Raw genomic sequence first — 24,426 nt, forward strand, 5'->3', positions numbered from 1 at the left:
CTTTTCTTTACTGTGGAAGAACTTTATTTCATTTTCAAAGACAAAGGAAAGCTTTGATGGGTACATTATTCTGGGCCAACCATTTTTTTGCTTTTAGAATCTGGAATATGTCACTACATTCTCTTCTGGCCTTTAGAGTTTCTGCTGAGAGATCAGCTGTGACTTTAATTTCCATTCCTATATGTGTCCATTGATTTTTTTTCACGAGCACATTTGAGGATCTTTTCCTTATGTTGGATTGCCAAGAGCTTTATTATTGTATCATGGTGAAGATCGCTTTTGGTCGAACCTGTGGGGAGTCCTGTGCTTCTCCTGGATGTTGTTTTCCAATTCTTTCTCCAAACTAGTGAAAATTTCACTTATTATTTCATTAAATACATTTGCAAACTCATCTTCTCTTTCTGCACCTTCTGGAACTCCTATAACTGTTACATTTGGCATTTTAATAGTGTCTTTCAATTCTTGAATATTTTTCTTTTGGCCTGATCCAGCTCTGCTTCCAGCTGTTTGATTGTTCCCCCATCGTGACAAGAAGTATCTTCCAATTCTGATATTCTTTCTTCTGCCTCATTCATGCTATTATGGAGACTTTCCACTCAATTTTTAGTTTGCTCTATTGCATCCTTTATTTCCAATAATAATTTGGCTTGATTTTATTTGAGTGTTGCTATTTCCTGTGTGACTTATTCCTTAAATTCTTTCATGTGCTTCTAGTTGTTGATAAGAAGGCTATACAAGTGTGTTGAATTCTATATCTCCCATTTTCTTGACATATTACTCAGTTAACTCTGAGATTGACAAAGGCTTTTGCTCCTTTGCAGGGGAGCCTTCAGTAATATTAGTTGTGCCTTCATCTCTTCTTTTATTCTTGGTCATTGTACTTGTAGTTAGCAGATTCTTCTTGGGGTAAGTTTCTAACCTGTGTCACCTACAGGCCTGCAATTTGATTTTACTTATTGTGGTTGGTACAGGATTCTTTGTTTGCAGTCCCTTGTGCCATCCCCCTCTCCTCAAGTGAGTTTCAGATCTGAGCTCTTATGTTAGACTTCCACCTTTGTCTTCATAGCCGCAGCTCCTGGCTCTCCACTCTACCACCTGTGATACCATGCTGATTTTGCCTTGTTGTCTGCACATTTTCCAACTTCTGGATCACACAGCTCCCAGTATTAGGGAGACAACAACTGTCCTAAATAGGTAGGAGGGCTGAGGGGCCACCTGGACCTATTTTGAATCTTCAGATGCCAAAGTCATTATTTTTGGTGTGGGACCAGTGCAATGCACTGAGCTTGGTGAGTTCGTCCCCAGCCCAGTGCATGCAGTCATGTCCCATAGCTTTTGCCTCTCTGCATAAGATAGCAACTGATTTGGCTCTACTGGGGATTTGGGCTGTGAAATCTACCCTGTTCCCGCACCACCTGTTTGGATCTGTTGCTCTCTCTCTCTCTGCTCCTATCAAATCAAACGTACAAGCAGGAGGGGAAGTTCTTTGTCTGGGTTCACCTCCTGAGTTCCTGATGAACACCCCTTCCCACCTGGTTGCTGGTGGAGTTTCAGCTGCAGGTACAGTTCAGATCGCTGCTGACTGCTGCTGGAATGTCTTGTTCCTGAAACACCATCCCGCTCTTTCTGCTGCTTTTTTACATCCATCAGTCTCCAAGTGCCCCTCTGCCATCAGTCTGTCCTCTCCTATTTCCTGGAATGTGCCCTCTCTGCTTCACACTGGCTAATGTTTCTTTAACTATTTAAAAGTGTCCCCACCCTATTCTGCCATCTTGATTGCTAGCTATTATTTTTTCAATATTCATTACAAACAAAAGTGTGTAGAATTTTAAAAATAACCTTTATCAGATATTTCATTACTTCTTACCTCCTAATTTTGAAGTTATTTCCCAAATTTTAAGGAAACACCAACTGTGGAATTGGAGTGTTTGTAGAATATACAATATAATAGGTTCTTTGCAAGGGAAAATATTTACAATATCCATGCAACTGAAATGTCCAGCTGGAATTCTAATACAGCACGGATAGTAAATGGTTTAAGACCAAAACCAAAAACTTTAGAAAGTATTGTTCCAAAGTGTTCAGCAAAATCTCAGAATATGTTTTATTGTTGAGGGCTGAGCATATAAAGGTTAGAGTTGAAACTTTGAATATAAAGATGATCAAAATAGATCCAAATGCATGGTCCCTTGGTAGGATGAATTCTCTGTATGCTTAGTTTTAAAATGCAAGTAAACAAAACAAATACCAAATATAAAATAAAACTCAGCTATTTTGTCATTAAAGATGACAAATCCCCTGAGATATGTGCAGCAATAAATAAACTAATTAATTAAATATAAAGGATGCATTTAAAAATTATTAATCCCAGAACATTTAAAGAAGTATTTTACTGAATATTTGCTACCAATAAAAGAAAGCCCTGAACATTAACCTGTCATCATTTCTGTTAGTGACGAGAGAGAGGAAAAAGTGATTCTGTGCCTTTAATTTCCCTTTCTGAGCAAGGGAAGGCTGCACACCACTGACAAGCTCACTTGTTCCCGTCTTTAATGTGCAATCTGTTTTCTCCAGCGGAGGGCACTCAGTGTATCACAAACTCAAGCATTAGCACCAACAAGCTCTGAGCATCATCAGTCTCTGGAAAGCCTTCTGAATTAGACAAGGGCTGCCTCTCAGCACAGCTACAAAACACTTTAAACCTGACCAGCTAAATGGATAAACCTAGCCTGCATAGCTTTTAAACTGGGGTCTCACACAGCACAGGAGGCCTACTTGCTTCAAGAACTGAAAATCCAGAGGATGAATTGCTTTATCTGGAAATGGCAAAAGCCAGCACAATAAGGAATGCCAGGTACTCTGTGAAGATTTTCTTTCTTTCCTGCCTTTTTACACAGAAGTTGGTTACCTCCGAGATGGGCTGTAGCTCTTTTGCACAGATTGCCAATTAACTGCTGATGGGTCTCTGGTGAATTACACAATGGTCCTCAGAGCCTAGAAACCATCCCCCACCCCTACCCCCCCCCAACAGCTTCCTTTTCCCTGCCCCCTCATCCCAATCCGCGCTGATTTTTTTTTAAATATATATGTATATATTATTTTTGCCTGTCCTCTCCGGGGAAGTTTGTGTGGGGCTACTAGCTCACATGCGGGATCAGAATGGTGTGAATGACAGCCGCACTGTGTCATGAAGGTGGTGGTGGTTTCGGCACGAGAGACCAAACAAGAAGAAAGCTGAGAGAGGGGGGAAACGTTTTGGATGACAAAGGATGGGTAAGTGAACTTTTGTTGTTTCCTTCTTAGAAAAGCCGATCCTCTTACCTTGCTCTCCTGAGTCCTGGCATTCGCTGATAAAAGACGGGGAAACCGGCAAAAAGCAGCAGCCTTTGAGTTTGCCAGTTGACTCACTATAGTTGCTATTTCATTTTTAGATCATTTTCCCTTTTGCAGTGTATTTTTTCTTAATCCTTAAATGCATAACACGGACTTAAACAGACTCTAGAGAGATGTCTTGAAAACTGTCTCTACCGTCTGCGTATCCACAGCTTGGAAATTGTGCATGAGATAAATAATGTGTTTGTTTCTATTTCTTCACAATATTAGCCGCGCTTGTATTTCTGATCGCTGTCTGGAAGATTGGTGACACTTTACTGCTTGTGTGTAGGGGTGGGGTCCTCACTTTACCAGAGGTTGCACAAGGGCTTGTTTTATCTTTGAAGCCGTATCCTGACCACAGCTTTCAAATTTCCAGCAGTCATTTGCCAGTCTTATTTTTTCAAGTGTGACTGGCTTCCCTTTGCTTCCCCCCCACCCCATCCCCTTCTCCTGTCTGGGAGAGCAGGAATGTATTTCAATGAGTCTATAGCTGGCAAGAGGGCAGAGAACAAAATCGGGTTTTAAATTAATTTTTTATAAAAAGGCTTAGCTGAGAAGAAGGAGGGTTTTTAGATTAAAGATTTGGCTGATTGCCTCTTGGGTTAAAAATATGAATGTTTAAGAACAAAAAGAAGCTGCAGTACACCGGAGGGTTTTTTTTTTCCACTGTTAAGAAATAATACATGTGTTGACAGAGGAAAGAAGTCCTTAACATGCAATGACTTGGAAATGCAGCATTAGTGCCAAAACACTGCAACTTTGCAGGCTTTCTGAAGTTAATGGAGGGAGGGTAGGAAAAAAAAAAAAAAGAGTCATGAGAAATTTGAGCAGGTTGGGGTAGAGAAAAGTAGTTGGCTGTAGGTTTCCTTGTTTATTCTTAACATTTGAACATGCAGCTGAATGAAACAATAATTTCAGTATAATAACATACAAGATCATTTTGCATTTTGTACAAGTATGTAACAGGAATTTTTCAGTCTTAACTTTGGAGTGTTCGGTTATGAGCAATTTGATCGCCCAGCCCATGTATGCTGGGCAGGGAGCCACAGTGTAATATAGTGCATGCTTATTGACAAATTGAGAATTCCTTGCACTGTTAGTAGCCTTTTTACTGTGCTTCATTTGCTTCCTGTACTTGTTCCAATGCTGGTTTCTTTCTTTCTCTTTTTTTTTTTTTTTTAAATCAAAGCTCCGATCCTGCTACCCCATTATGCAATAAGTCTACAGTTTCAGGCAGGGCAAACTTGGGTTACCTTGACAGCTTTCTGAAGTTCCTTTGTCAAATCACAGCCTGTTTGCTCAACTAGGAAAGGCGGTCAAGTGCTGGATTCATGAATTATATTTCTACCCTTCTCAGAGAGGTAGCATAGTCTATTGGTATGGTTGCTCCCATTCAGTGACTAGCCAAATATTATTAACATGTGAGCATTCAGTGGTTAAGACAATCTCTGTGCTTTTCAATACTGAAGTTCATAGGACATCCTGTAACTCAGAAAGGCTTTTCTTAGTTCTCTGGCACTGTTGTGATCTGACAGTCAAGGAAGAGAGAATGTGCAACACAGAAGAAAATAATGTTTTCAGTATTAAGTCAACTCTCCCATTACTGTCCAAGATGAAATTCCCCAGATATTGGTAAGCTAGTGATGATTTATTTTAATAGCTTCACAATGCGCATCTGTCTTGTCTTTAATATTGTAGGTTTCCATTTAATTACGCAGCTGAAAGGCATGAGTGTGGTGCTGGTGCTACTTCCTACGCTGCTGCTTGTCATGCTCACAGGGGCTCAGAGAGCTTGCCCAAAGAACTGCAGATGTGATGGCAAAATTGTGTACTGTGAGTCTCATGCTTTTGCAGATATCCCTGAGAATATTTCTGGTGGGTCACAAGGCTTATCACTGAGGTTCAACAGCATTCAGAAGCTCAAATCCAATCAATTTGCTGGCCTTAACCAGCTTATATGGCTTTATCTTGACCATAATTACATTAGCTCTGTGGATGAAGATGCATTTCAAGGGATCCGCAGACTGAAAGAATTAATTCTGAGCTCCAACAAAATTACCTATCTGCACAATAAAACATTTCACCCAGTCCCCAATCTCCGCAATCTGGACCTCTCCTACAATAAGCTACAGACATTGCAATCGGAACAATTCAAAGGCCTTCGGAAACTCATCATTTTGCACTTGAGGTCTAACTCACTCAAGACTGTGCCGATTAGAGTTTTTCAAGACTGTCGGAATCTTGATTTTCTGGATTTGGGTTACAATCGTCTTCGAAGCTTGTCCCGAAATGCATTTGCTGGCCTTTTGAAGTTGAAGGAGCTCCACTTGGAGCACAACCAGTTTTCCAAGATCAACTTTGCTCATTTCCCACGTCTCTTCAACCTCCGCTCAATTTACTTACAGTGGAACAGGATTCGCTCCATTAGCCAAGGCTTGACATGGACATGGAGTTCCTTACATAACTTGGATTTATCAGGGAATGATATCCAAGGGATCGAACCAGGCACATTTAAATGCCTCCCCAATTTGCAAAAATTGAATTTGGATTCCAACAAACTCACCAACATCTCACAGGAAACTGTCAACACGTGGATATCATTAATATCCATTACCTTGTCTGGAAATATGTGGGAATGCAGTAGGAGCATTTGTCCTCTGTTTTATTGGCTTAAAAATTTCAAAGGAAATAAGGAAAGCACCATGATATGTGCAGGACCTAAGCACATCCAAGGTGAAAAGGTTAGTGATGCAGTGGAAACCTATAATATCTGTTCGGAAGTCCAGGTGGTTAACACAGAAAAATCACACCTGGTGCCCCAAACTCCCCAGAAACCTCTGAGTATCCCTAAGCCTACCATCTTCAGATCTGGTGTCACCCAACCCACCCTAGAAACACCAAGCCCTTCCCCAGGGTTCCAGCTTCCTGGCACAGAGCAAGAGTATGAGCATGTTTCTTTTCACAAAATCATTGCAGGGAGTGTGGCTCTCTTTCTCTCAGTGGCCATGATCCTCTTGGTAATCTATGTGTCTTGGAAACGCTATCCAGCCAGCATGAAGCAACTCCAGCAACACTCTCTTATGAAGAGGAGGCGGAAAAAGGCCAGAGAGTCTGAAAGACAAATGAATTCGCCTTTACAGGAGTATTATGTGGACTACAAGCCTACAAACTCTGAGACCATGGATATATCGGTTAATGGATCTGGGCCCTGCACATATACCATCTCTGGCTCCAGGGAATGTGAGGTATGAACCATGATCATCCTAAAAGCGTTTCTACTACAGGGAAGGAGAGGTAAATGTTTGAAGCTCTAGAGGTGTCTCTAATCACTAGAAAGATTAATGACCCTTTTGCTTTTGGGTTTTGCTCAGTGTGAAAGGTTACTTAATTAAATTACAACCACCAGGAAATTGACTGCTTTTTTTTTTTAATGGTTGAAACTTGAAGGAAGTTCATTCAAGGATGAGATTAAGTTGGAATAAAATACTATGTTAAAACACCTGCTTTTTTTTTTTAACCATTTATGTACAGGGGTTGGACTTAAGGCCACAGATACACACAAACTGTTTTCATTCTGAAATTTATGTCTGGTTTTTGGTGTTTGAGTGTTGTAATGAAGTGAAAAAGGAGGGACCAGCTTATTTTAAAAACAAAGTGAGTTTACCAAAATTCCAGGAGGTAACAATGATTTAAACCAAAGAACAATTTACACAAGGGTTGATTTAATTGTAAATTTTTCGTTTTGATTAAAGCATGCAACAGGGAGCTCACAACAGTGTTACTTGCCATTAATTACTTTACCAGCACAGAGAATGTCAGAGGCCGTTAGGATTTTAAGACTTCTTTCTTTCTTTCTTTCTTTTTCTCTTTCCTTCTCTGGCCAAATCCTCTCCCTCCATATATATATATTGCTAGGATATAAATCACTTTTCAAAGGTTTTCAAAGTGCTGGTTATTAACTGTAATGAGAATGAAACAACTTCCATGTTTTGATTTTGTCCATGGTAACCAATGTCAGGTCATGTTATTGTGGATGAATTAGCAATAAAAAAAAAAAATGGCAGGCATAACAAGGATTGCTTGTAAGCTCTCATCCCCAAAAGGAATTATGTGTATTCTTGTTAAACCTATTAAAAGCTAAGTGATGCAAGTATTTATAAGTAAAAGCAGCAAGGTTGAGGTTCTGGATATTCTCCCTTTCTGTAACAGCATCAAATGAAGGTATGGATTTCATGTTTAACTCTTTTTGTTTACACGAGAATGAGTGTGGGCCCTGTTTCCGATTATTTAATTTTAAAGATCATTTATAGGAACATGTTACTATGTGGAAAAAGAGTCATTAATATTTTCCTACCTGTTGATAAATAGTACTGAATGTAAATTGTTCTTTTCTTGGTAAAGTCAATGATTGTGTGTGAAGTCCGTGACTGCCAAAGCATTTGCCACTGAAATAAGGTACTGAAAAGTGGTTGAGATCTGGCAGTCTGCTATTTTATCATCTGATTTTTAGGGGACTGCTTTTTCAGAAGAGTTTAAATGATTATTTAAGGACTGCCCTTTAAGTGCTAGTTATAACAGTTGGAAATGTAATTTGCTTTTTGAAAATACATTCTCCAATTTTTCCATTATCCTGAATGTACATGCTAATGAAAATGTATTTAGGCAAAGCTCTAGATTTCAAATGATCTCCAACAGTACAATTTGGATTATTGAAATATTCTTCATGGATTTAATTTTCTAATTTTGTGTGTATCTCTGAAATCAAGAGACATAATCCCAGGTAACAAAGTCTTAAAAGAAATTTGTATAAATAGTCACCCTTAAAAATCAAAGAGAATAAAAGATTTTCAATGTAAGTCCAACAAGCCTTGATGTTTTTATTGTAGGCCTACATCTACACAATATACATGATATTAATAACAAGTTCATTCCTTCTTTCTTCTACGTGTTCCTTGTATTTCATGATCCTTTAAAGGCTAGGAACATTAAGGCACAGGAAGAATCTGTGTCCACTTATTCATTTTCTCTTAGCCTGTGTAATAGGATGTTGATTCTATTCATAAAATTCACCAAGAAGGAAGAATAACTTTAGAGAATGAGGACCTGAGAAAAAGGTGTCTATATTTCCCAAAAGCCTTAAATTATTCCTTGAAAACCCAAGGTATTATGAAAAAAGTCAATAAATAAATGCTGTTTTATTTCATAAAACATGTTTGTTTAAAAACACATTTTTATTCTGTGTGTTCTATCAAGTGGTACTTAAGGTCATGAAGGTGCAGTAGTCTGATTGTGAATGAATGAGTTGTTAGGACATTAAATATTAGAAAATTGAATACATATTATAATGACGCTATTGAGTCAACACGACAACCTAATGGAAGATCAAACTCTCCATACCCTAAAAAAAGAAAATTGTCAGATTCGCCATTTAGTATCATTACTTCAGTTTGGGGGGATGGGTGGGCAATGAAGCTACATTTAAATGAAAAGTAACTTATTCTGAAACATAAAGCAAATATTGTCACTAGCCTCACCATTTTGAAAGAAGTTTAATGTGTGAAAATTTTACGTGGACATAAAACATTAGGAAAAACCAATTCTTAGAAATTGTTGTTAGGGGAAAGCCAATTATCCCCTTTTTTAACAGTAAAATGTTACCTGCTGTAAAATGTTTCCTCAGATAAACCTTCTCTACAAAATGAATCCAAGAGAGCAGAATGATTTGCCTAAGTTAATTGTTTTTCAAATATGTTGCAAGCAAAGCTATGCTGAGTTTTCACTTGCTGCTGTTTTCATAAATATCGTGTATCAACAGTTTAGAAAAAGAAGAACCATTTATAAAATAAAATTTGTGAGGCAGCTTTTAAAAAAAAAACTCTATCCAATAAAGCCATAAATATTTAAATAGAACGCTTAGCCTCAAATGCTACTTTTTTACGATAGTGCCTTGCTGGAAAAAAATTGCATTATTAGAAAATCCACTTTCTACCAAATTTTCAATTCATGTATCATGAACTCAGTATGATAAGGAAATTCGAGGATTATTTTAAGAGTAAAATAAAAGTATTTATATTCTTCATTAAAATGGTATCTGTAAGCACTCAACCAAAAGAGCATGCAATTGTCAAGTTAAATAATTTTATTTGTATAATTTGCAATTTTAACTTTATAAAGTCAGTCTGGGTATAATCATAGTAATATACTGAAGAAAAATATTATAGTTAGTTAGACAGTGAGCTTTCTCATATCTATAAGGAGTATTACACAATATAGTTATGAATAATTAATATATTGCACAAGTGTAAGAGATACATATAGATATAAGTCATGACACATCAAGTGGATCAGTGAACATGGTTGAACCAAATCATTTAACTTCCCTGTCCTAAATATGTATTCAAAAAATAATTTTGTTTAAAACTTGTTAAACTACTACTCTAAGTAGAGAAAATTGCAAGTATTTTAAAATAATATGAAATTTCTCATATTTTACCTCTTTAAAATAATGCAGAAATCACAAAATTATTTTGTGTATATTTCTGTAGAAATGATTAAAAACATGTTTTAATATCTAAATCTCATAGGATTTATTTTATCAACAGAAAATAACAATGTCCGTTATGATATTAGCAAATGTGAACACAGGATAAGAGAGAACTTTGGAAGAGTGTCTTTTACTTCAAAAATAATGCAATTGGCAAAACCTTAAAATGAATGAAAGCATTCTCTGAAGAGATTCCCCATCCAAAATGCCTTAACTGTAAAGCAACTGAAATGTAAATTTTAGTGATCCCATAAAGCTAACATTGTTTCCTCTTGGAAATAGCATTATGGATGATAATATAGATGTGTATTTCCTATTTGTATAATATTTTGGTTATATTCATCAAAATCAAGTTACAGCAAAAATACTGGTTTTAAGTTTAAGCTTAATATATTTCTTTCATTACTATTCATATTCATATTTAGTGAAGCCATTGAGTCAAGGTTAAGAAAAATACTGTGACTTAAGGTGCACCACTAACCTCTTTTGATAATTCAGAAATTGGCATTTCGCCGTGTACTGAACAGATTTCCTAGGGGTATAAAGCATACTGTATGTTCAAATGTAATTATGGGTAAAATAGGCTTAGTATCATTAAACTTAATGAAATCTTTACCAATATAAAGCTATAAAAAATAAACTTTATTGAGCTGACCCACTACTGTGTCAAAGTAAAATGTAACTGAGACCCTACCAAGTATATTTGTGTGTGTGTATATTTGTGGTTTTTGTATATGAGTTTCTATGTAAATGTACAATCGGGGGAGAGAAAATACAAGTATTTTTCATCATAACTAATGTCTGTTTTGAACATTTGTAGTACTAATGAAAAAAGCTTACCCCTCTATATTCTACAAATTCTCTTTTAAAAACAGCACAATTTGAAGTAGTCAACTCAGTAGGTATGCCACATAATGGGGTGTGATTTGGTGCTACTCACTTCATTTCCCTGTGACCCCCTCAAATGGAAGTACTCCACCAGCACAACATCTCCTAGGGTTAAAAAAAAGAAGAAGAAGAAGAAGAAAAGGAAAAGAGAAAGAAAATCAAGCAAACAATCAACCAGACCAATGATTCTCAGGACTGAACAGGCAGGAGACCCTAAGAAGAAAAAAACAAAAACCAAGCTAGTTATTCATGTGTCAATGACTGTGAAACATGAATGATTAGATGCTTAAGCAAACAGCCGTGCGATTCTCTGTCCTTCAGGAGAAGATGCATGGCACGCTTACACAGACATTCAAGCACACACACAAAAACCTTTACATTCTGAAACCACTTAAAAGTATAACTTCTTTTTAAAGAAATCTATTGCCTGAGTTTTATCAAATTAAAATCTGTTTATGAAAAGATTTCATTCAAATTCACAAATGGTAGTGGTAAAGAGTGACAGCTGCCAAAAAAACTGAAATGGCCAATTAAAGAATGATTTTTAGCTGACTATGTATGTGTGTATGTATATGTATACTTCAATTATTTTTCTAAAATTAGCTGCTATTAGCATGTCATGGATGAGATCTGAATAATCAGTTGCTTTCTTAAGAGCGTAAATTGTAGAGTTACCCTGTGGTCTGAAGAATGTATAGTTTTTGACACACCTCCAGTAAACTTCAAATACCAGAATTTTTCTTCTTAAGACTTCTATATTCAATGGAATCTAATCATTGCTTGTTTTCTGAAATTGTACTTATACACAGTCTAAGGGTTTAACAGTTGTTCAGTAATATTACCAGTGGGGATTTGGCGACTAATCTGAAATTTAGTATCTCTAGAGTGTCATGATTCGATAAATCCAAATGAAACAGTGGCAGCCTGGTATCACTATCCATTTGAGTTTTTAAAACTAGAGTATCTTTTGATACACTTGGAGTGATGTTAAATATATTTTGAAAATAAAGTTTGCTTATTATAGTACCAGAAGAACCATTATTCAATGAGTCAGTTTAATAAAATCTCTATATTCTTAAAAGGAAGAAGTCATGGGGTTATTTTTCTTATTCACTCTCTAAGCCATAAAATTTTCAACTCTAAGTTAAGGAATGTTGAGAAGCAGACAGTATTTCCTGTGGTCTCCACATCGTTGACTCTATAAACATCTGCTTGAAACAGCTTGTGATGTGCAAAGGCTATGTATGCAAATTCCCACTACAGACTTTAAAGAAATTTAAGAGAAATTAAGGCTTATACAAATATAATTACGAGAAACTAATCCTTTACATATCAGATGGTTGATTTAAAGTTAAATCTACAGAATGCATTTTTGCAAGATGAGATTTAGATTGTATATTAACAAAAAGTCGGAAAAATCTTATTCAGAAATAATGAACAAACACACATATAAGGAAAACCTTGAATATTAATTGTTGCCTAAATATCCAGTAAACAAGTTGATAACTACTGATCATTATGGTGGGTAGCATTATTGTTTGTGTACAGAAAGGAAAAACAACATGATATCTTATTGTTATGTAACTGATTTTAAGCATAATATCCAAGTTTTTATCAGACCTTGCATTTAAAGAGCCATATATAGTATACAAATATTTCTTAAATGTTAAAATGTATATTGAATGCAGATAGTAATCTATTTGACTTTTGAACAATATCAGTTCTATACTACCTTGTCCACTTTATCTGCATTATCTGAAAAGTAAAGCTTTGGGGAAGATGCTAACAAAATAATTTTTAAATCATACAATCTTTTGTCTCCTTTTATTGCCTCCATTGGATCTGATTCTTTTCTTTGTCTTGTTATTTTCATTCAAGCATATATCTCATTGCGTTACTTTCTCTCTTTGACCTCAGTTTTTGGTGGCTGTTGAATTCTCAGACCTCAGAGATGGGGGAAACATATGATCAGTAAGTTTACATAAAGGGACATTTTGTTCCTTTTCTCATCTCTCTGTTAAAGGAAAACAGAATTCTTGTAGAATTAAGTTAGTATGATCAATGTTTTAATAATAAGTTTCAACAAATTGGAAGGTCAAAGATAACTGGAAGAGAAATTCTGACTTTTTATGATCCTTTTTTCCTAATCCTTCAATAGTTTGGTTCTTCTACATTTAAAAACTGAACTGTTTGTTATTTTTAACAGTATACCTGAGTTTAAAGTAGATAGACTATGATAACCATCGGTGCATCTCTTAAGAGATTCATTTTTATTTAATGATAAATTTGCAAAATGGATACATCGAAGAAGGAGCATACAGATTCATGAACTGATTCTAGTTGGTAGGAATTTTAAGGTTAAATAAAACGTTATAAAGCCTTGTTTGAAAAAGAAAGTGAGCTAAAGAAAGAAAAGGGACTGACAATGCTTTATTGTCAATGCTAGTCAGTGCTAGTCAATGCATATTCACTGTATGTTTTCACTGTAGACAGATAACAGTCGTTTAACTGCCGCCTTTTAAAATTAGATGTCATGAGATCATTTATTGAAGTTATGTTGATGTTAAAAAGCAAAAAGGAGCATTCCCTTTGTCTAAATTCTATACTTTTTTTTCTTTTGCAATGTCAGATGTTGCCCTCTGGTTACATTTGCTGAAACAGCTTCTCTCATTTGCACCTGTTCGTGTACATCTTAGAGATGATATTTACTGAAAGTTTTTTTTCTTCTTTTCTTTAACTGACTTCTACTACTATTGGATGTTTGTTTCATTATAGATTTGATAATGATGTCTTTCACTGAGTACATTAATATTGATGATTTTAAATTGACACTATTGATAATTATAACACTTGAAAAACAACCAGGGGAAAAATAGGCTAATTATGTCCAAGTCATTCTTAGTAGGATCGCTACTGGGGAAAAAACTGATATTTACTTCTGTGTTTATATATCTATAAAAGTAATAGCAGAAAGGTCAACTGTGAAGTACTTTAGGTTGATGCTCAGACCACAGCATGGACCAATATTGCATTGGTCCAGTGGTTAGAGCAAGAGGTGAAAAGAGGTCTCTAATTTTATACTGACTCACTTCAATGTTCTAGTATTGGACAAGTATGTGTATATATATATATGTGTGTATATATATATATATATATGCTTTATGTGAGATAATTTTTCTGTCTATTGAACTGGGATAGTAACTTTTGAAGTAACTGGTTAGAATGATTAATGAGCTACTATGAAAAACACACCATGAAATTCTCCATGAAAAGCTTCAGTATAAATATAAATGATTTTAAACAAAAAGCCCCACTGTCCACTAAAGTTGCAAAATGCAGTATTTCTGTATTATTCTTATTGTTGTTACTAGTCGTGATGATTATAGTACCTAATGATGCAGAAGGAAGCATTGTGCTTTTATTTTTATGCGAGTAAATAATAAGCATTACTTTTCAGTCACTTGTCTGAGCTGTAATTTAGTTTGGGTACCAGGATCAATCATAGATAGTAGTATCCCAGGATTTGTTAATTATTCCTTTAACATTGTACTGACATTTCAAAGAAGGTAGAATTTTGTTGTTCCCAATTTTAAAGAAGAAATTAATGATAGAAACAATTTATTAATTCTTAGTCTATTTAGCATTGCATTTCAATTTGTTTTTCTAACACAAGGAAGCTGTTTAATTCCTCAAATATCTATGCAGTATGAAAGTATATGCAGTATAACACTTTGGTGTTATATACAGTATTCCTTGTGAATTAGAAAAATAATTATTAATTTGAACAGTTAACATTTCTCTAACATATACATTTTTGTACAAACTCCTGCATTTGACAGCAGAAATGTTTTCTGAAAAAATGCAGCATTAGGTGATTTTACCATCATGCAAATTTCACGGAGTGTACTTACACAAACTGAAAAGCCCTTGATGTCAGAACATGATTAGGCCCTGTGCTACACTGTCAGCTGTGCTGTCCACACAAATGTTATTGTGAAGTGCACAACAACCTCACATATCATGACTTGATTATATACGTATTAATACTGGTTTCATATAGCCTCAATACATGTATTTTCAGAAATATATATTGCAGCACCCTTACTAGTGTCTCCTCGATTGTAGTTTAGTTTAAAGTGAGATACATCTCCTTTTGGTTTCCAGTGGAGTTTTTGGTATCATACAGTTTGTTCTGTGAAATCAAGAGTGCACCACCAACATAAGTCCTAAGCAAAGCCAATCTTACAGAAAACAAACGAAGTCACAGGATTATATTCTTTGTTAGAGAAAGCATATGCTTTTCTTTGTGATTAGGAAGGTAGTGTTATTCTACTCTGGCAAATTCTACAGGAGATTGTATCTACCAGTAGATTGTATCTACTCCAATTCTGTGCTCTGGACTTGGGCACTAAGCACAGGATGAGATCAGTGATGCCCTGTGACCTGTTGTGTAATAGACCTGAGCCAGAACTCTGTTACCTTACCTTCACAAAACTTACTCTGACTGGAGAATAAGGAGATGTTTCAGACATCTAGAAATCACTGATGCTTCAGCATTATTGGCAAGAATACCCCCGAATTCTGATGACCTCATATTCTGTACTGCCTGGAACTTTGACAGATAACTGTAATTCCCTTTACAGAAGCTTGGAGAAGGATAATACTATAATTTTGGGGGTAGAGAAACAGGGTACCTTCTTTAAAGTCATCCAGTCTCATTTTCATTCATTGGGTCTGTGAAGTGACTGAGGTCTGAGGATTAATTGTGTGGCTGTCTTTTTCAGTGATTGCAGTTGAACTTCTGTTAGGTGGACCTGGAACACCTTTGTGTAACAGGCACAAGTAAGCTTTTAGTAGACTGTGGTCTTCCTTTTAGGAGTGCTAGCTAACTGGTCCCAGTCAGAGCATTGTGGTTATTGTTTGGAGCTCGCTGTCTTTGTGGTAAGCATGCCTACCTATCTTTGGTGATTGTGAGCTGACCATGGGCCATTGACACCCTGCAGTTTTTGCCAGTACATTTTTCCTTCTCTCTTGAGATTTGGCTTACACCACTCTAACCAAACATTCTTTTCCTCTCGTTCTTTTTTTTTTTCTTTAAAGTTTAAAGAATGCTGCTTAGCTCACAATTTTGAAACTTGAAAGATGAGGAAATTCAAAGTTTAAATATAGATTTTTAATTTTTTGCAATTCAATCCTTTAGATATTCTGTCTATTCATAAGTTATCTTGTCTTAACTGACTGAGGAACAAGAAATGATTTCTAATAGATATTCTAACATATATTGCCCCTTAACATCTTCCTGGAGAGTGTGTTATGTCATTCATGATCAAAATATAAAGATTGAAAAGTATCCTTGAGCTAGAATGAAGATATCATCATTCTGTTTCTCACTCAAGTGTTTCATGAAAGTTTATTGAACTAGAGTAGCTACAGAATCAGATATACTATTTTGCTATGCAATGTAGTGTGTCCATTTCTATTCTACTTATGCTAAATAATTAGATACGGACTATTCTGAAATTTGATTATACTTTTGTATATTAACTTGGTGTACTTAGTTGCTATTATTTTCTACTTGTAAAATAAATTATGACTTTTAAAAATGTTGAAACCTGAAGTTATTTGTAAAAAATGAAAATTACAAAAAATTTTATTGTGAACAGCTAATACTTTAAAAATACTTGTATACTTCTATAATATGCACAGGTGTGTAGTTACCAGTTTATTATACACAATAATTCTTTTTTGGAAATTATATGGTTATATGCTGTTAATTTAAAGTTTACATATTCTGATAACTAGTAGCTCTTATATTAGGTTTCTTCAGTTACAGCTTTCCTGTGTGTCATATTTTATATTTCTTCCTGTTTGGTTGGACATTTATCATGCTCAATTTCTTTGTCATAAATATTTCCTAAATGACTCCCTCATATAGATACAATCCAAAATATCAAAAAATATACCCAGGTAGAATGAAAAACTAGTTTTCTTAATTGATAAAGTAAATCACTCTATCAAAAATATATGCCTTTTCATACTTTTGTGTATGCTGTAGAAAGTTCCTAGTATTTCCTTGAAATGCCAGAATTACTTACTACATTTTATTCAAAACATTGACAGATATTTTAGTTGAGATTTCTTGGGCTTTCAAATACTTTTTCTTTACATTTTGTGTAATTAAAACCTTCTTGTGAAATATGGCGCATTGAATAGCCCCTGAAGTCAACAATGACAGTTTTTGTTATGTTTTCTTGTATTGTTTTTATTTTTGAAAAGACCTGTGAGTAAACACATAAACATGTATTTGTAAGTTGCTCTGTATATGTTAAAAATTTAATTCTTCAATCTTTGCAAAACATACTCCATCTTATCATACAAAATAGAAAACTAACTTGTTTCCACCCACTAACTAATTAGAATTTTTTCAATATGTTTTGACTAATAGAAGTGTAAAATTTTCACATAGATAGGTGATATTTATTCTTTCTATATTCTCTTCTATATTTTTTCTATTTCTTGTGTTAGATTGTAGTGTAACACACAATTGTGCTTTTTACTACATTCTTATAAATAAATGTTTTCCAATCACTGAATTCCACATTTTTTTTAAAGATTGTCTTGCCTTTTTATCACTATTTCTATTTCAATAAAATACTGGATGCCTGTATGTCGGAAACACTAATTCTCATCTTTTGACTAGCATTATGTGAATCTGTAAACCACCTTACAAATAATTTAAATCTATCCCAGTGTCAAAAGGAAATATTATGATGATATAAAATGGCATAATATTTTGCTTATATTTCATCTTCTTTATGTCCCCAAAAAGATAAATTGATTTTCTTGAGCCTTAAATTCTAATAGTATTGTATGTGTTCATGGTTGCATGACATATTTGCCGATATTCTAGTTCTGCTTGTTAGTTATAGTAGATTAATTCCCTTGAAGTTTCTAGTTCAAAAATAGTTTGTAGAACACACAAACTTTATTACTTATATTTCTAATTACAATGAACTAATCTGGAATAATATTAAGTAATTATGATTTGAATTGGCCATTTTTACTATTAACTTGAATGAAATTTCCAACTATATTTTTGTCCATGTTATCTTTATTTTTTCCACTTACTCAAAAGAAATATGTTATGAACCTGCTGTGTTAGTGATAATGGACTCAGTGCTATTGTTACTATACAGTCTAAATCACTTTGTTTTAGCAAAAAGTTATTTATCACATAGAACTTCAGGAAGGATATTGTCAGGATTTACACTAAATATTACTGAAGGGTTTTTAAGGTTTTTTGTTTGTTTGTTTGTTTTTGCTCCTTGTGAAATATATGGCTTCTCCCTAATCAGATTTTTTATTTTATGAAATATCTTTTGTTGCTTTGTAACAATAACTATTAGTTAAAATTTTGGAATTCCAGTAATTCTTCAAAAATATTCTTCTTCACATTGCCTCTCATGTAGTTTTTAAACATTTTGTTTGTAATTTAAGAGCTTATAATAAATACTATGAATAAATATTATGCTCTATCAATTGAGTTACATTTGATATTTTCTGGGTTTTTTTTTTTTGCCATGAAATAAGTAAAATAGTTGGGGAACTATTTTTACTTGACATGAGTGGACTATTCCTCAAAATCATATTTGTAAAGCCTCTTTGGGGACACAGTACTGACAAAACATGACAAATTTCTGCTAGGTTGCTTGCCATTTTTCATTGTTGAATCAGAATGGTGGCTCATAATTTCCTAGAAAAATACTAATTTCATTGGAAATATAAAATGTATAATGCTTTCTTGTCTGTAATAATTAGTCATTCCTCAACATCTCTGCAGTCATGTGTGTACTCATTCAGTCACTGGGAGCACTTGGCTGGAAACAAGGGAGGCAAACGAACTCCTTCAGGGTAGACTGCAGAATGAAAATGTTGGGTTAATGTATGTACTTGTTCCTTAGGGTTGAATTTCCTTATGGAATAAATCTACCTTAGTCTTTGTTTTTGTCTTTTCATTTGACCATTTATTCTTGTTTGTAATTTCTAACAATCTTTAGATTATATTTTAAAAGATCTTGGGATGAAGTTCCCACAAGTAGGCATAATTCTATCAATGAGTACTTTCCAGATTGTAACACTAATCATATTGAGAGAATTTTTCCCAATAGATTCTGCCATTTTTGTAATTTTTACTTGATTATCATTGCTTTTCTCTTTCTCATGGCGTCAGATTATTTCTTTGTATTGATAATGGTCCCTGATTTATTCCTGTAAAGAATCAGATAGTGAATGTATTAGGCATTGTGGATGATTTGATGCCTGTTACTACTTTGCCAGAACAATCCAAAAAGAGTCACAGAAATTACAAGATAGATACATGTCTATCCCAATAAAATGTTGTTCCCAAAAGTAGAAAAAAGGCTGGATTTTCCTGCCTTTGTTGTTGTTGTTGTTGTTGTTTTAACCTAATGAATACCATTTTGTATTGCTTTTAAATGTAACAGACTTACCCTTCAAAAGCAAATTTTTCTTAACCCAGAGACTTCTTCTATTACTCCCTTCAATACCATTCTCTTTCAGAGATGCTCTAGCCCAAACTAATTTCTCTCCAGATCATTCTGTTTATCAACACACTATGTCATCAGAAGGCATCAAGCCTTCAGAACAGCTCATGGAAAGCTTGCCACTGTCTTCATTGCCACTACTGTGATCACTGATTTTTATTGTTGTTTTACTTTGATCTATCAATAATAACACTTCATTTCTTCCTTCAGATATTCCACATAGGGTTTTATATGTAGAATCATTTCATCCCAGTTTTCTTCTTTATTTTTTCTAAGGTCAGGATCTGTCGTTGTCTTACATCACTGTGCTCCACCCCAACACACTTCTCTGATTAAAGAATATACTACCACTCTTTCCTAAAGATAACTGACTTCTTTATTGAGCTCTTTCGTTGCCAATTTCTTGTTTGAAGCTATTTTCACATGTCTGCAGGCTGTCTCACGTCCATTTCCATAAATCCATGCCAGTGTTCCTTTTCATTTTATCACCTGAGTTTTTTTCAAGTTCATCCATTTCTCTCTTTCTTTACTAGTGCCGCCTCTGTATTCTTCTTATTTCAGCAATTCAACTATTCTTCCATTGAATTGTGTACTACAAGCAAGGTGCATCTTTCATGAAAAGTGCTAATTAACGCTACCCTTTTCTTTTACTCAAAATAGTTTAATGAAATTCTATTTTTCATGGAAGGAGAGTCAGAACCTTTAGCACTACTCCCAGATAGCCTGGTTCTGCCTTCACAAATACTCACACTCTCCATTTTGTCTAATCTCTGTCCAAGGAAGACTCCACAACCTGCTTGGCCTCCTTTTTTGTCCTGTCTGTTTGCTTTTTTTTTAATGTGCCATCTTGGACAATGTCTTCGCGTAAGCCTGTTCCAAGATATTTTTCAGCTCTGTTCTGCTCAGAAGTCATTGCTGACCACCACATAGCATTTTATATGCCATGCACACAAGTTGAGATTGTTTCTTCTCTTTCAAAATGATTTGATTGTTATTTACATCCAACCAACCAGAGGAGGATGGCTGTTTCTGTTGGGCTTATTCCCAGGCATGTATATAATAAAAGCTTAATATTTACTGAAACAATAAATGATTGCATTTCCAAGTTTTATTTCTTCTCTTTAGTTTCTGCCTTGGAAAATAATTGTTTTGCTCTTTGAGGAATTTCTTTGTAAAATGTGTTGCAATGTTGATACATTTATTTCATTATTTAAAATTCAAAGCTATAGATTAACTTTAGGATATAGATTTTAGTGTGGCCAGATAAAGCATTTATTATGTAAATTTGTGTCCAATCTGAGAAAAATGCAAATTGCATACTTAAGCTAAATATATTTATCTAATTTTATTACATTTTTGTAGCACATGTACACCTGTATCTTAGAAAATCTAATTAATGAAAACGAATTATAATATTCCATTTTTACTATGCTTTTTAGCATATTTACATACAATAGGTATTTACTTATACATAATTTTAGTAGTCAGTGTTACTGTGCATAGGGTTTAATTTTGGTTTGGAGATTGTTTTAACATTTTTCAAATAAACAGAACTTTTACATTTATATATTTTCCAATATTCTTAATGGTTTGTGATTTATAGACATGTAAATCTGTCTTCTCATTTTAACACTTTAGAAAAAACTTTTACTTCACTAATAACCTATTTAACTTAACAGAAAATGGTATGTTATTGATGTAATATTACACATTGTTTACTAATAGTAAATAGAATTTCTTATATTTGTTTAATCTTTGTACATGTTAATATCCATATTTTCTGTTATTTTATTTGCCTGTTTACAATTCTCCACCAATTCATCATTTTATTAACTGTTGTAGTTTTAAAGTAACTTAATTCATTAGCTTCTGCAAACATTACAAATTGTTTTTCCTCAGAACTTTTATTTGACTTATTTATTTTAGATTGGATTTTGATTGTATAGTTAGAAAATTGTTTCTATGTATTTAAATTGTTCAAATTTTATTGTTTTTTATTGTATTGTGCAATAGTTCTTTCTAGAAAAAATATTAAATAAATATTCACTCTTATTTTCTTACAGTAGTCTCATTTTTTTAAATTATGCTTCACTGAGTCTTTTGCATGCAGATCATTAATTGAGCTTAATAATGTTTTGTCAAACATATTATCTAATTCCACAAATTCATTTGTCATTTAATCACAGGTACACAATTTTGTATTTTAAACATACAGACTTAAGTAATTATGTCCACGTATATATTGATGTTTTGCACATACGTATTTTGTACATGGAATGTGTATGTTCATGTGTATGTTTCCACATATGTAAAAATACCCATGTGTATGAAAACAGAAGCTCTTCTGTTTGACTTTTATTTTGCTGTTTCTTCTATCACACAACTTAAGCTAATAGTTGAATTACATGTCAATATTCTCATTTAAAAGTAATTTGGGTATTATTTTTCTCTAGCTTCCGTATTTTATTGTAAAATTCTATAAGGCATTCTACATAGCTGGTTTACATAAAATTAAACATGTGTATGTTTGTGTGTAAGAATGCATGTGTTGTTCCATCATCTACTTTTCTATTGCTCTATTCTCTCCAAAAATACATTCTAGAAATAAATCATTGTGAAAACTTTGTTCTGCATTCTGTATATTTTCTGTGCATCTGTAAACAAAATGTTGCCTTTATGAATAATATTGTATGAACTATACTAGATTTAAATCCTGTTTAGCTGCTTTTGAATTTAATAGTGTAACATAACAGACATTTCCCCATAATAGTAAATTAAGAACTACCTCTTTGTTTTATTTATTAAGACGTTCTTCCCTGGTAGGCATATGAGATGCTAGAGAATAATGAGATGAACTTTAGAATTATAACAGTACCTTAATATGTTTTATCTATTTATTCAAATTTTCTTATTTAAAAAATAATCTGGAATGAATTAGTATATTTTAAATTCAGATCATCTGGGATATTATGAAACGTCATGTTTATTTTTATTTATGAGTAAAGTATATATTAAAATACAGTGTTATATACATATGAACATTTATTTTTAATCAATGTAAATGTTTTATTTTTGTTTCTAATGTGGATTTGGTGAATTTTTACAGTTTTTTGTAGGCTTTGTATTTGTATTGCTCTTGCCTAAAGCCGAGTTTTTTTCCTACTTTTATGATATTATTTTTATGTAATGATTATAAAAAGCAAAAATAGTATACTCAATATAAATATCAACTGCTTCAGTTTATTTTTCTCTGATTTAGTAAATGAACATTATATAATTCACTATCCTCAGATATTCCCATTGTGAGAATTAATATTCTTCTTTTTATTTCATTGATCAAACTTCTGAAATGCTACTGATCAATGAAGAATCCCAGAGTGCTCAACAACTTTCCCCTGTTTCAGCCCTAAAATTGCTTTGAAGAAGAAAAGCATTACTGTGGATAACTTTAGCCAAAATCATGGAATATTTAAAGTGAAAGAAGATGCTGAATGATTGCTAAAAAAGAGTTTCTAATATGGTAGCATAGAAATGATAAACACAGAAGAGATTTCCTACCTAGGATGTAGACTCAAATAAGCTGTTCTGTCTTACAAGGATAGATACTATTGTCATCTTTAGTATTTTTAATTGAGTCTTCTATAGCTTTTATAATCCTGGAAAGGCATGAAGCAGAAGGCAAAATAAGTGTGTGAATTTGAGACAAATGTTCAGGGAATGGGTTGTTTAATCATGTTTAGGAAAGCTCAGGCTTTCAAAGACAAGAGAGGTAAGTAATATAGATGGTACATAGAGCTGAATGTAAATACAGAATATTAATTAGAATTATGAGAATCTGTAGTTTGCATATTATCTACAAAGACATTCAAACTTTTAACTTCACTGGAAAGAAAGTGATTTTCTTTATGCACTTTGACTGATTAACTCTTGCTATGAAATGTTGAACAGATTCTTTGTGACTCAAAATGATAACCATAATTTGCCAAGCTGGGTTTAGGAAGTACAATCGTGGCAGTACTAGGAAGCTAATGAAACTAACTGAATACATTATTCCTGTCATCTCTTTATCTCTTTGCATTCCAAAGGCAAAACTAACATCTGATGTAGACAAATAGTCTCAGGTAAGTGTAGAGACCCAGGATGAAAAACAATTTTTTTCTTCTCCAGAATATATAAATACTAACTCTTACAAATGCTGTACTCTACATTCCTTGACATCCTGCCATGTAAAAATGAAAACTGTTGAGGTAGATAGGGTATAGTAAAGGGGTCCTCCACCTCAATTCGGTTGATATTTTAAATCAGATAATTGTGTGGAAGGAGAACTTTACTGGGAGTTGTAGGAAAGTTGCTGACTTTCTGCCTACAGATAGTGGCATCATTCTCAGCTTTCCAGCTGAGTCAAGCAACAGTGTCTCCAAATACTACCCACTTAGTGAATTGGAAACAAAATTACATGTGGTTTAAATCACCAATGTAGTTAGTTTATGGAATCCGGTGTTGGAGATTTTTGTAGCCATGGAATTTCCCTAGACATCTTCAAACTTCAAGAGTTGACTATCGAGCGTAGGAAGCAAGGTATAATCGATGCAGAGAAGGAAGGTGTCATTGGGAGGAACCCAGGCTCATGTCACATTGAGATGAGTTTTGTGTGCAAGCTTTTAACAAAGTGTTACTAGGATTTTTTGTTACTGGCTTGGATATACTACTTTGCTGATCAAGGATGAGAAACTGGCAGATTCCTATGATAAACCAGCAATAGTTATGCTACAGGAAAGAATTGGAAGAATAAATGAATAGTTTTCTTGCCACCATGGCAGTGTTATAGGCCTGGAGAAATTTGATTGAGGAGAGACAATGATAAGTATTTGAATGAGCAAATACACATCTTCCCACGGGTTTTCTAAGCAACTGGGGTTGGGAAATACAAATAGCAGCACTAACGCTAAGGATATTTAATATTTAGTTAACATCTCTGAACCTAAGGCTATGATGTTTCTTCTCTTCCCGTGATATGCATGGAAATTGGGAGAGGGTGCACAGTGCTGAAAGGCC

At 34.0% G+C, this 24,426-nt stretch overlaps 1 protein-coding gene across 1 annotated transcript in view; it reads left to right on the forward strand.

The window, feature by feature from the left end:
- The first annotated feature begins 2,545 nt into the window (after positions 1 to 2,545).
- The window catches only part of LRRTM4 (leucine rich repeat transmembrane neuronal 4), a 627,516-nt gene continuing 605,635 nt past the window's right edge, over positions 2,546 to 24,426 (forward strand). Inside the window, exons 1-2 of the mRNA XM_040993630.1 lie at positions 2,546 to 2,854; positions 5,074 to 6,620. Of these exons, the coding sequence (XP_040849564.1) occupies positions 2,848 to 2,854; positions 5,074 to 6,620 (1,554 nt within the window). The 5' untranslated portion in view covers positions 2,546 to 2,847. The remainder of the gene's footprint in view (positions 2,855 to 5,073; positions 6,621 to 24,426) is intronic.

The sequence above is a fragment of the Ochotona curzoniae genome, unplaced genomic scaffold (genome assembly GCF_017591425.1).
Source record: "Ochotona curzoniae isolate NIBS_2020 unplaced genomic scaffold, NIBS_Ocur_1.0 contig_883, whole genome shotgun sequence".
Taxonomy (NCBI): domain Eukaryota; kingdom Metazoa; phylum Chordata; class Mammalia; order Lagomorpha; family Ochotonidae; genus Ochotona; species Ochotona curzoniae.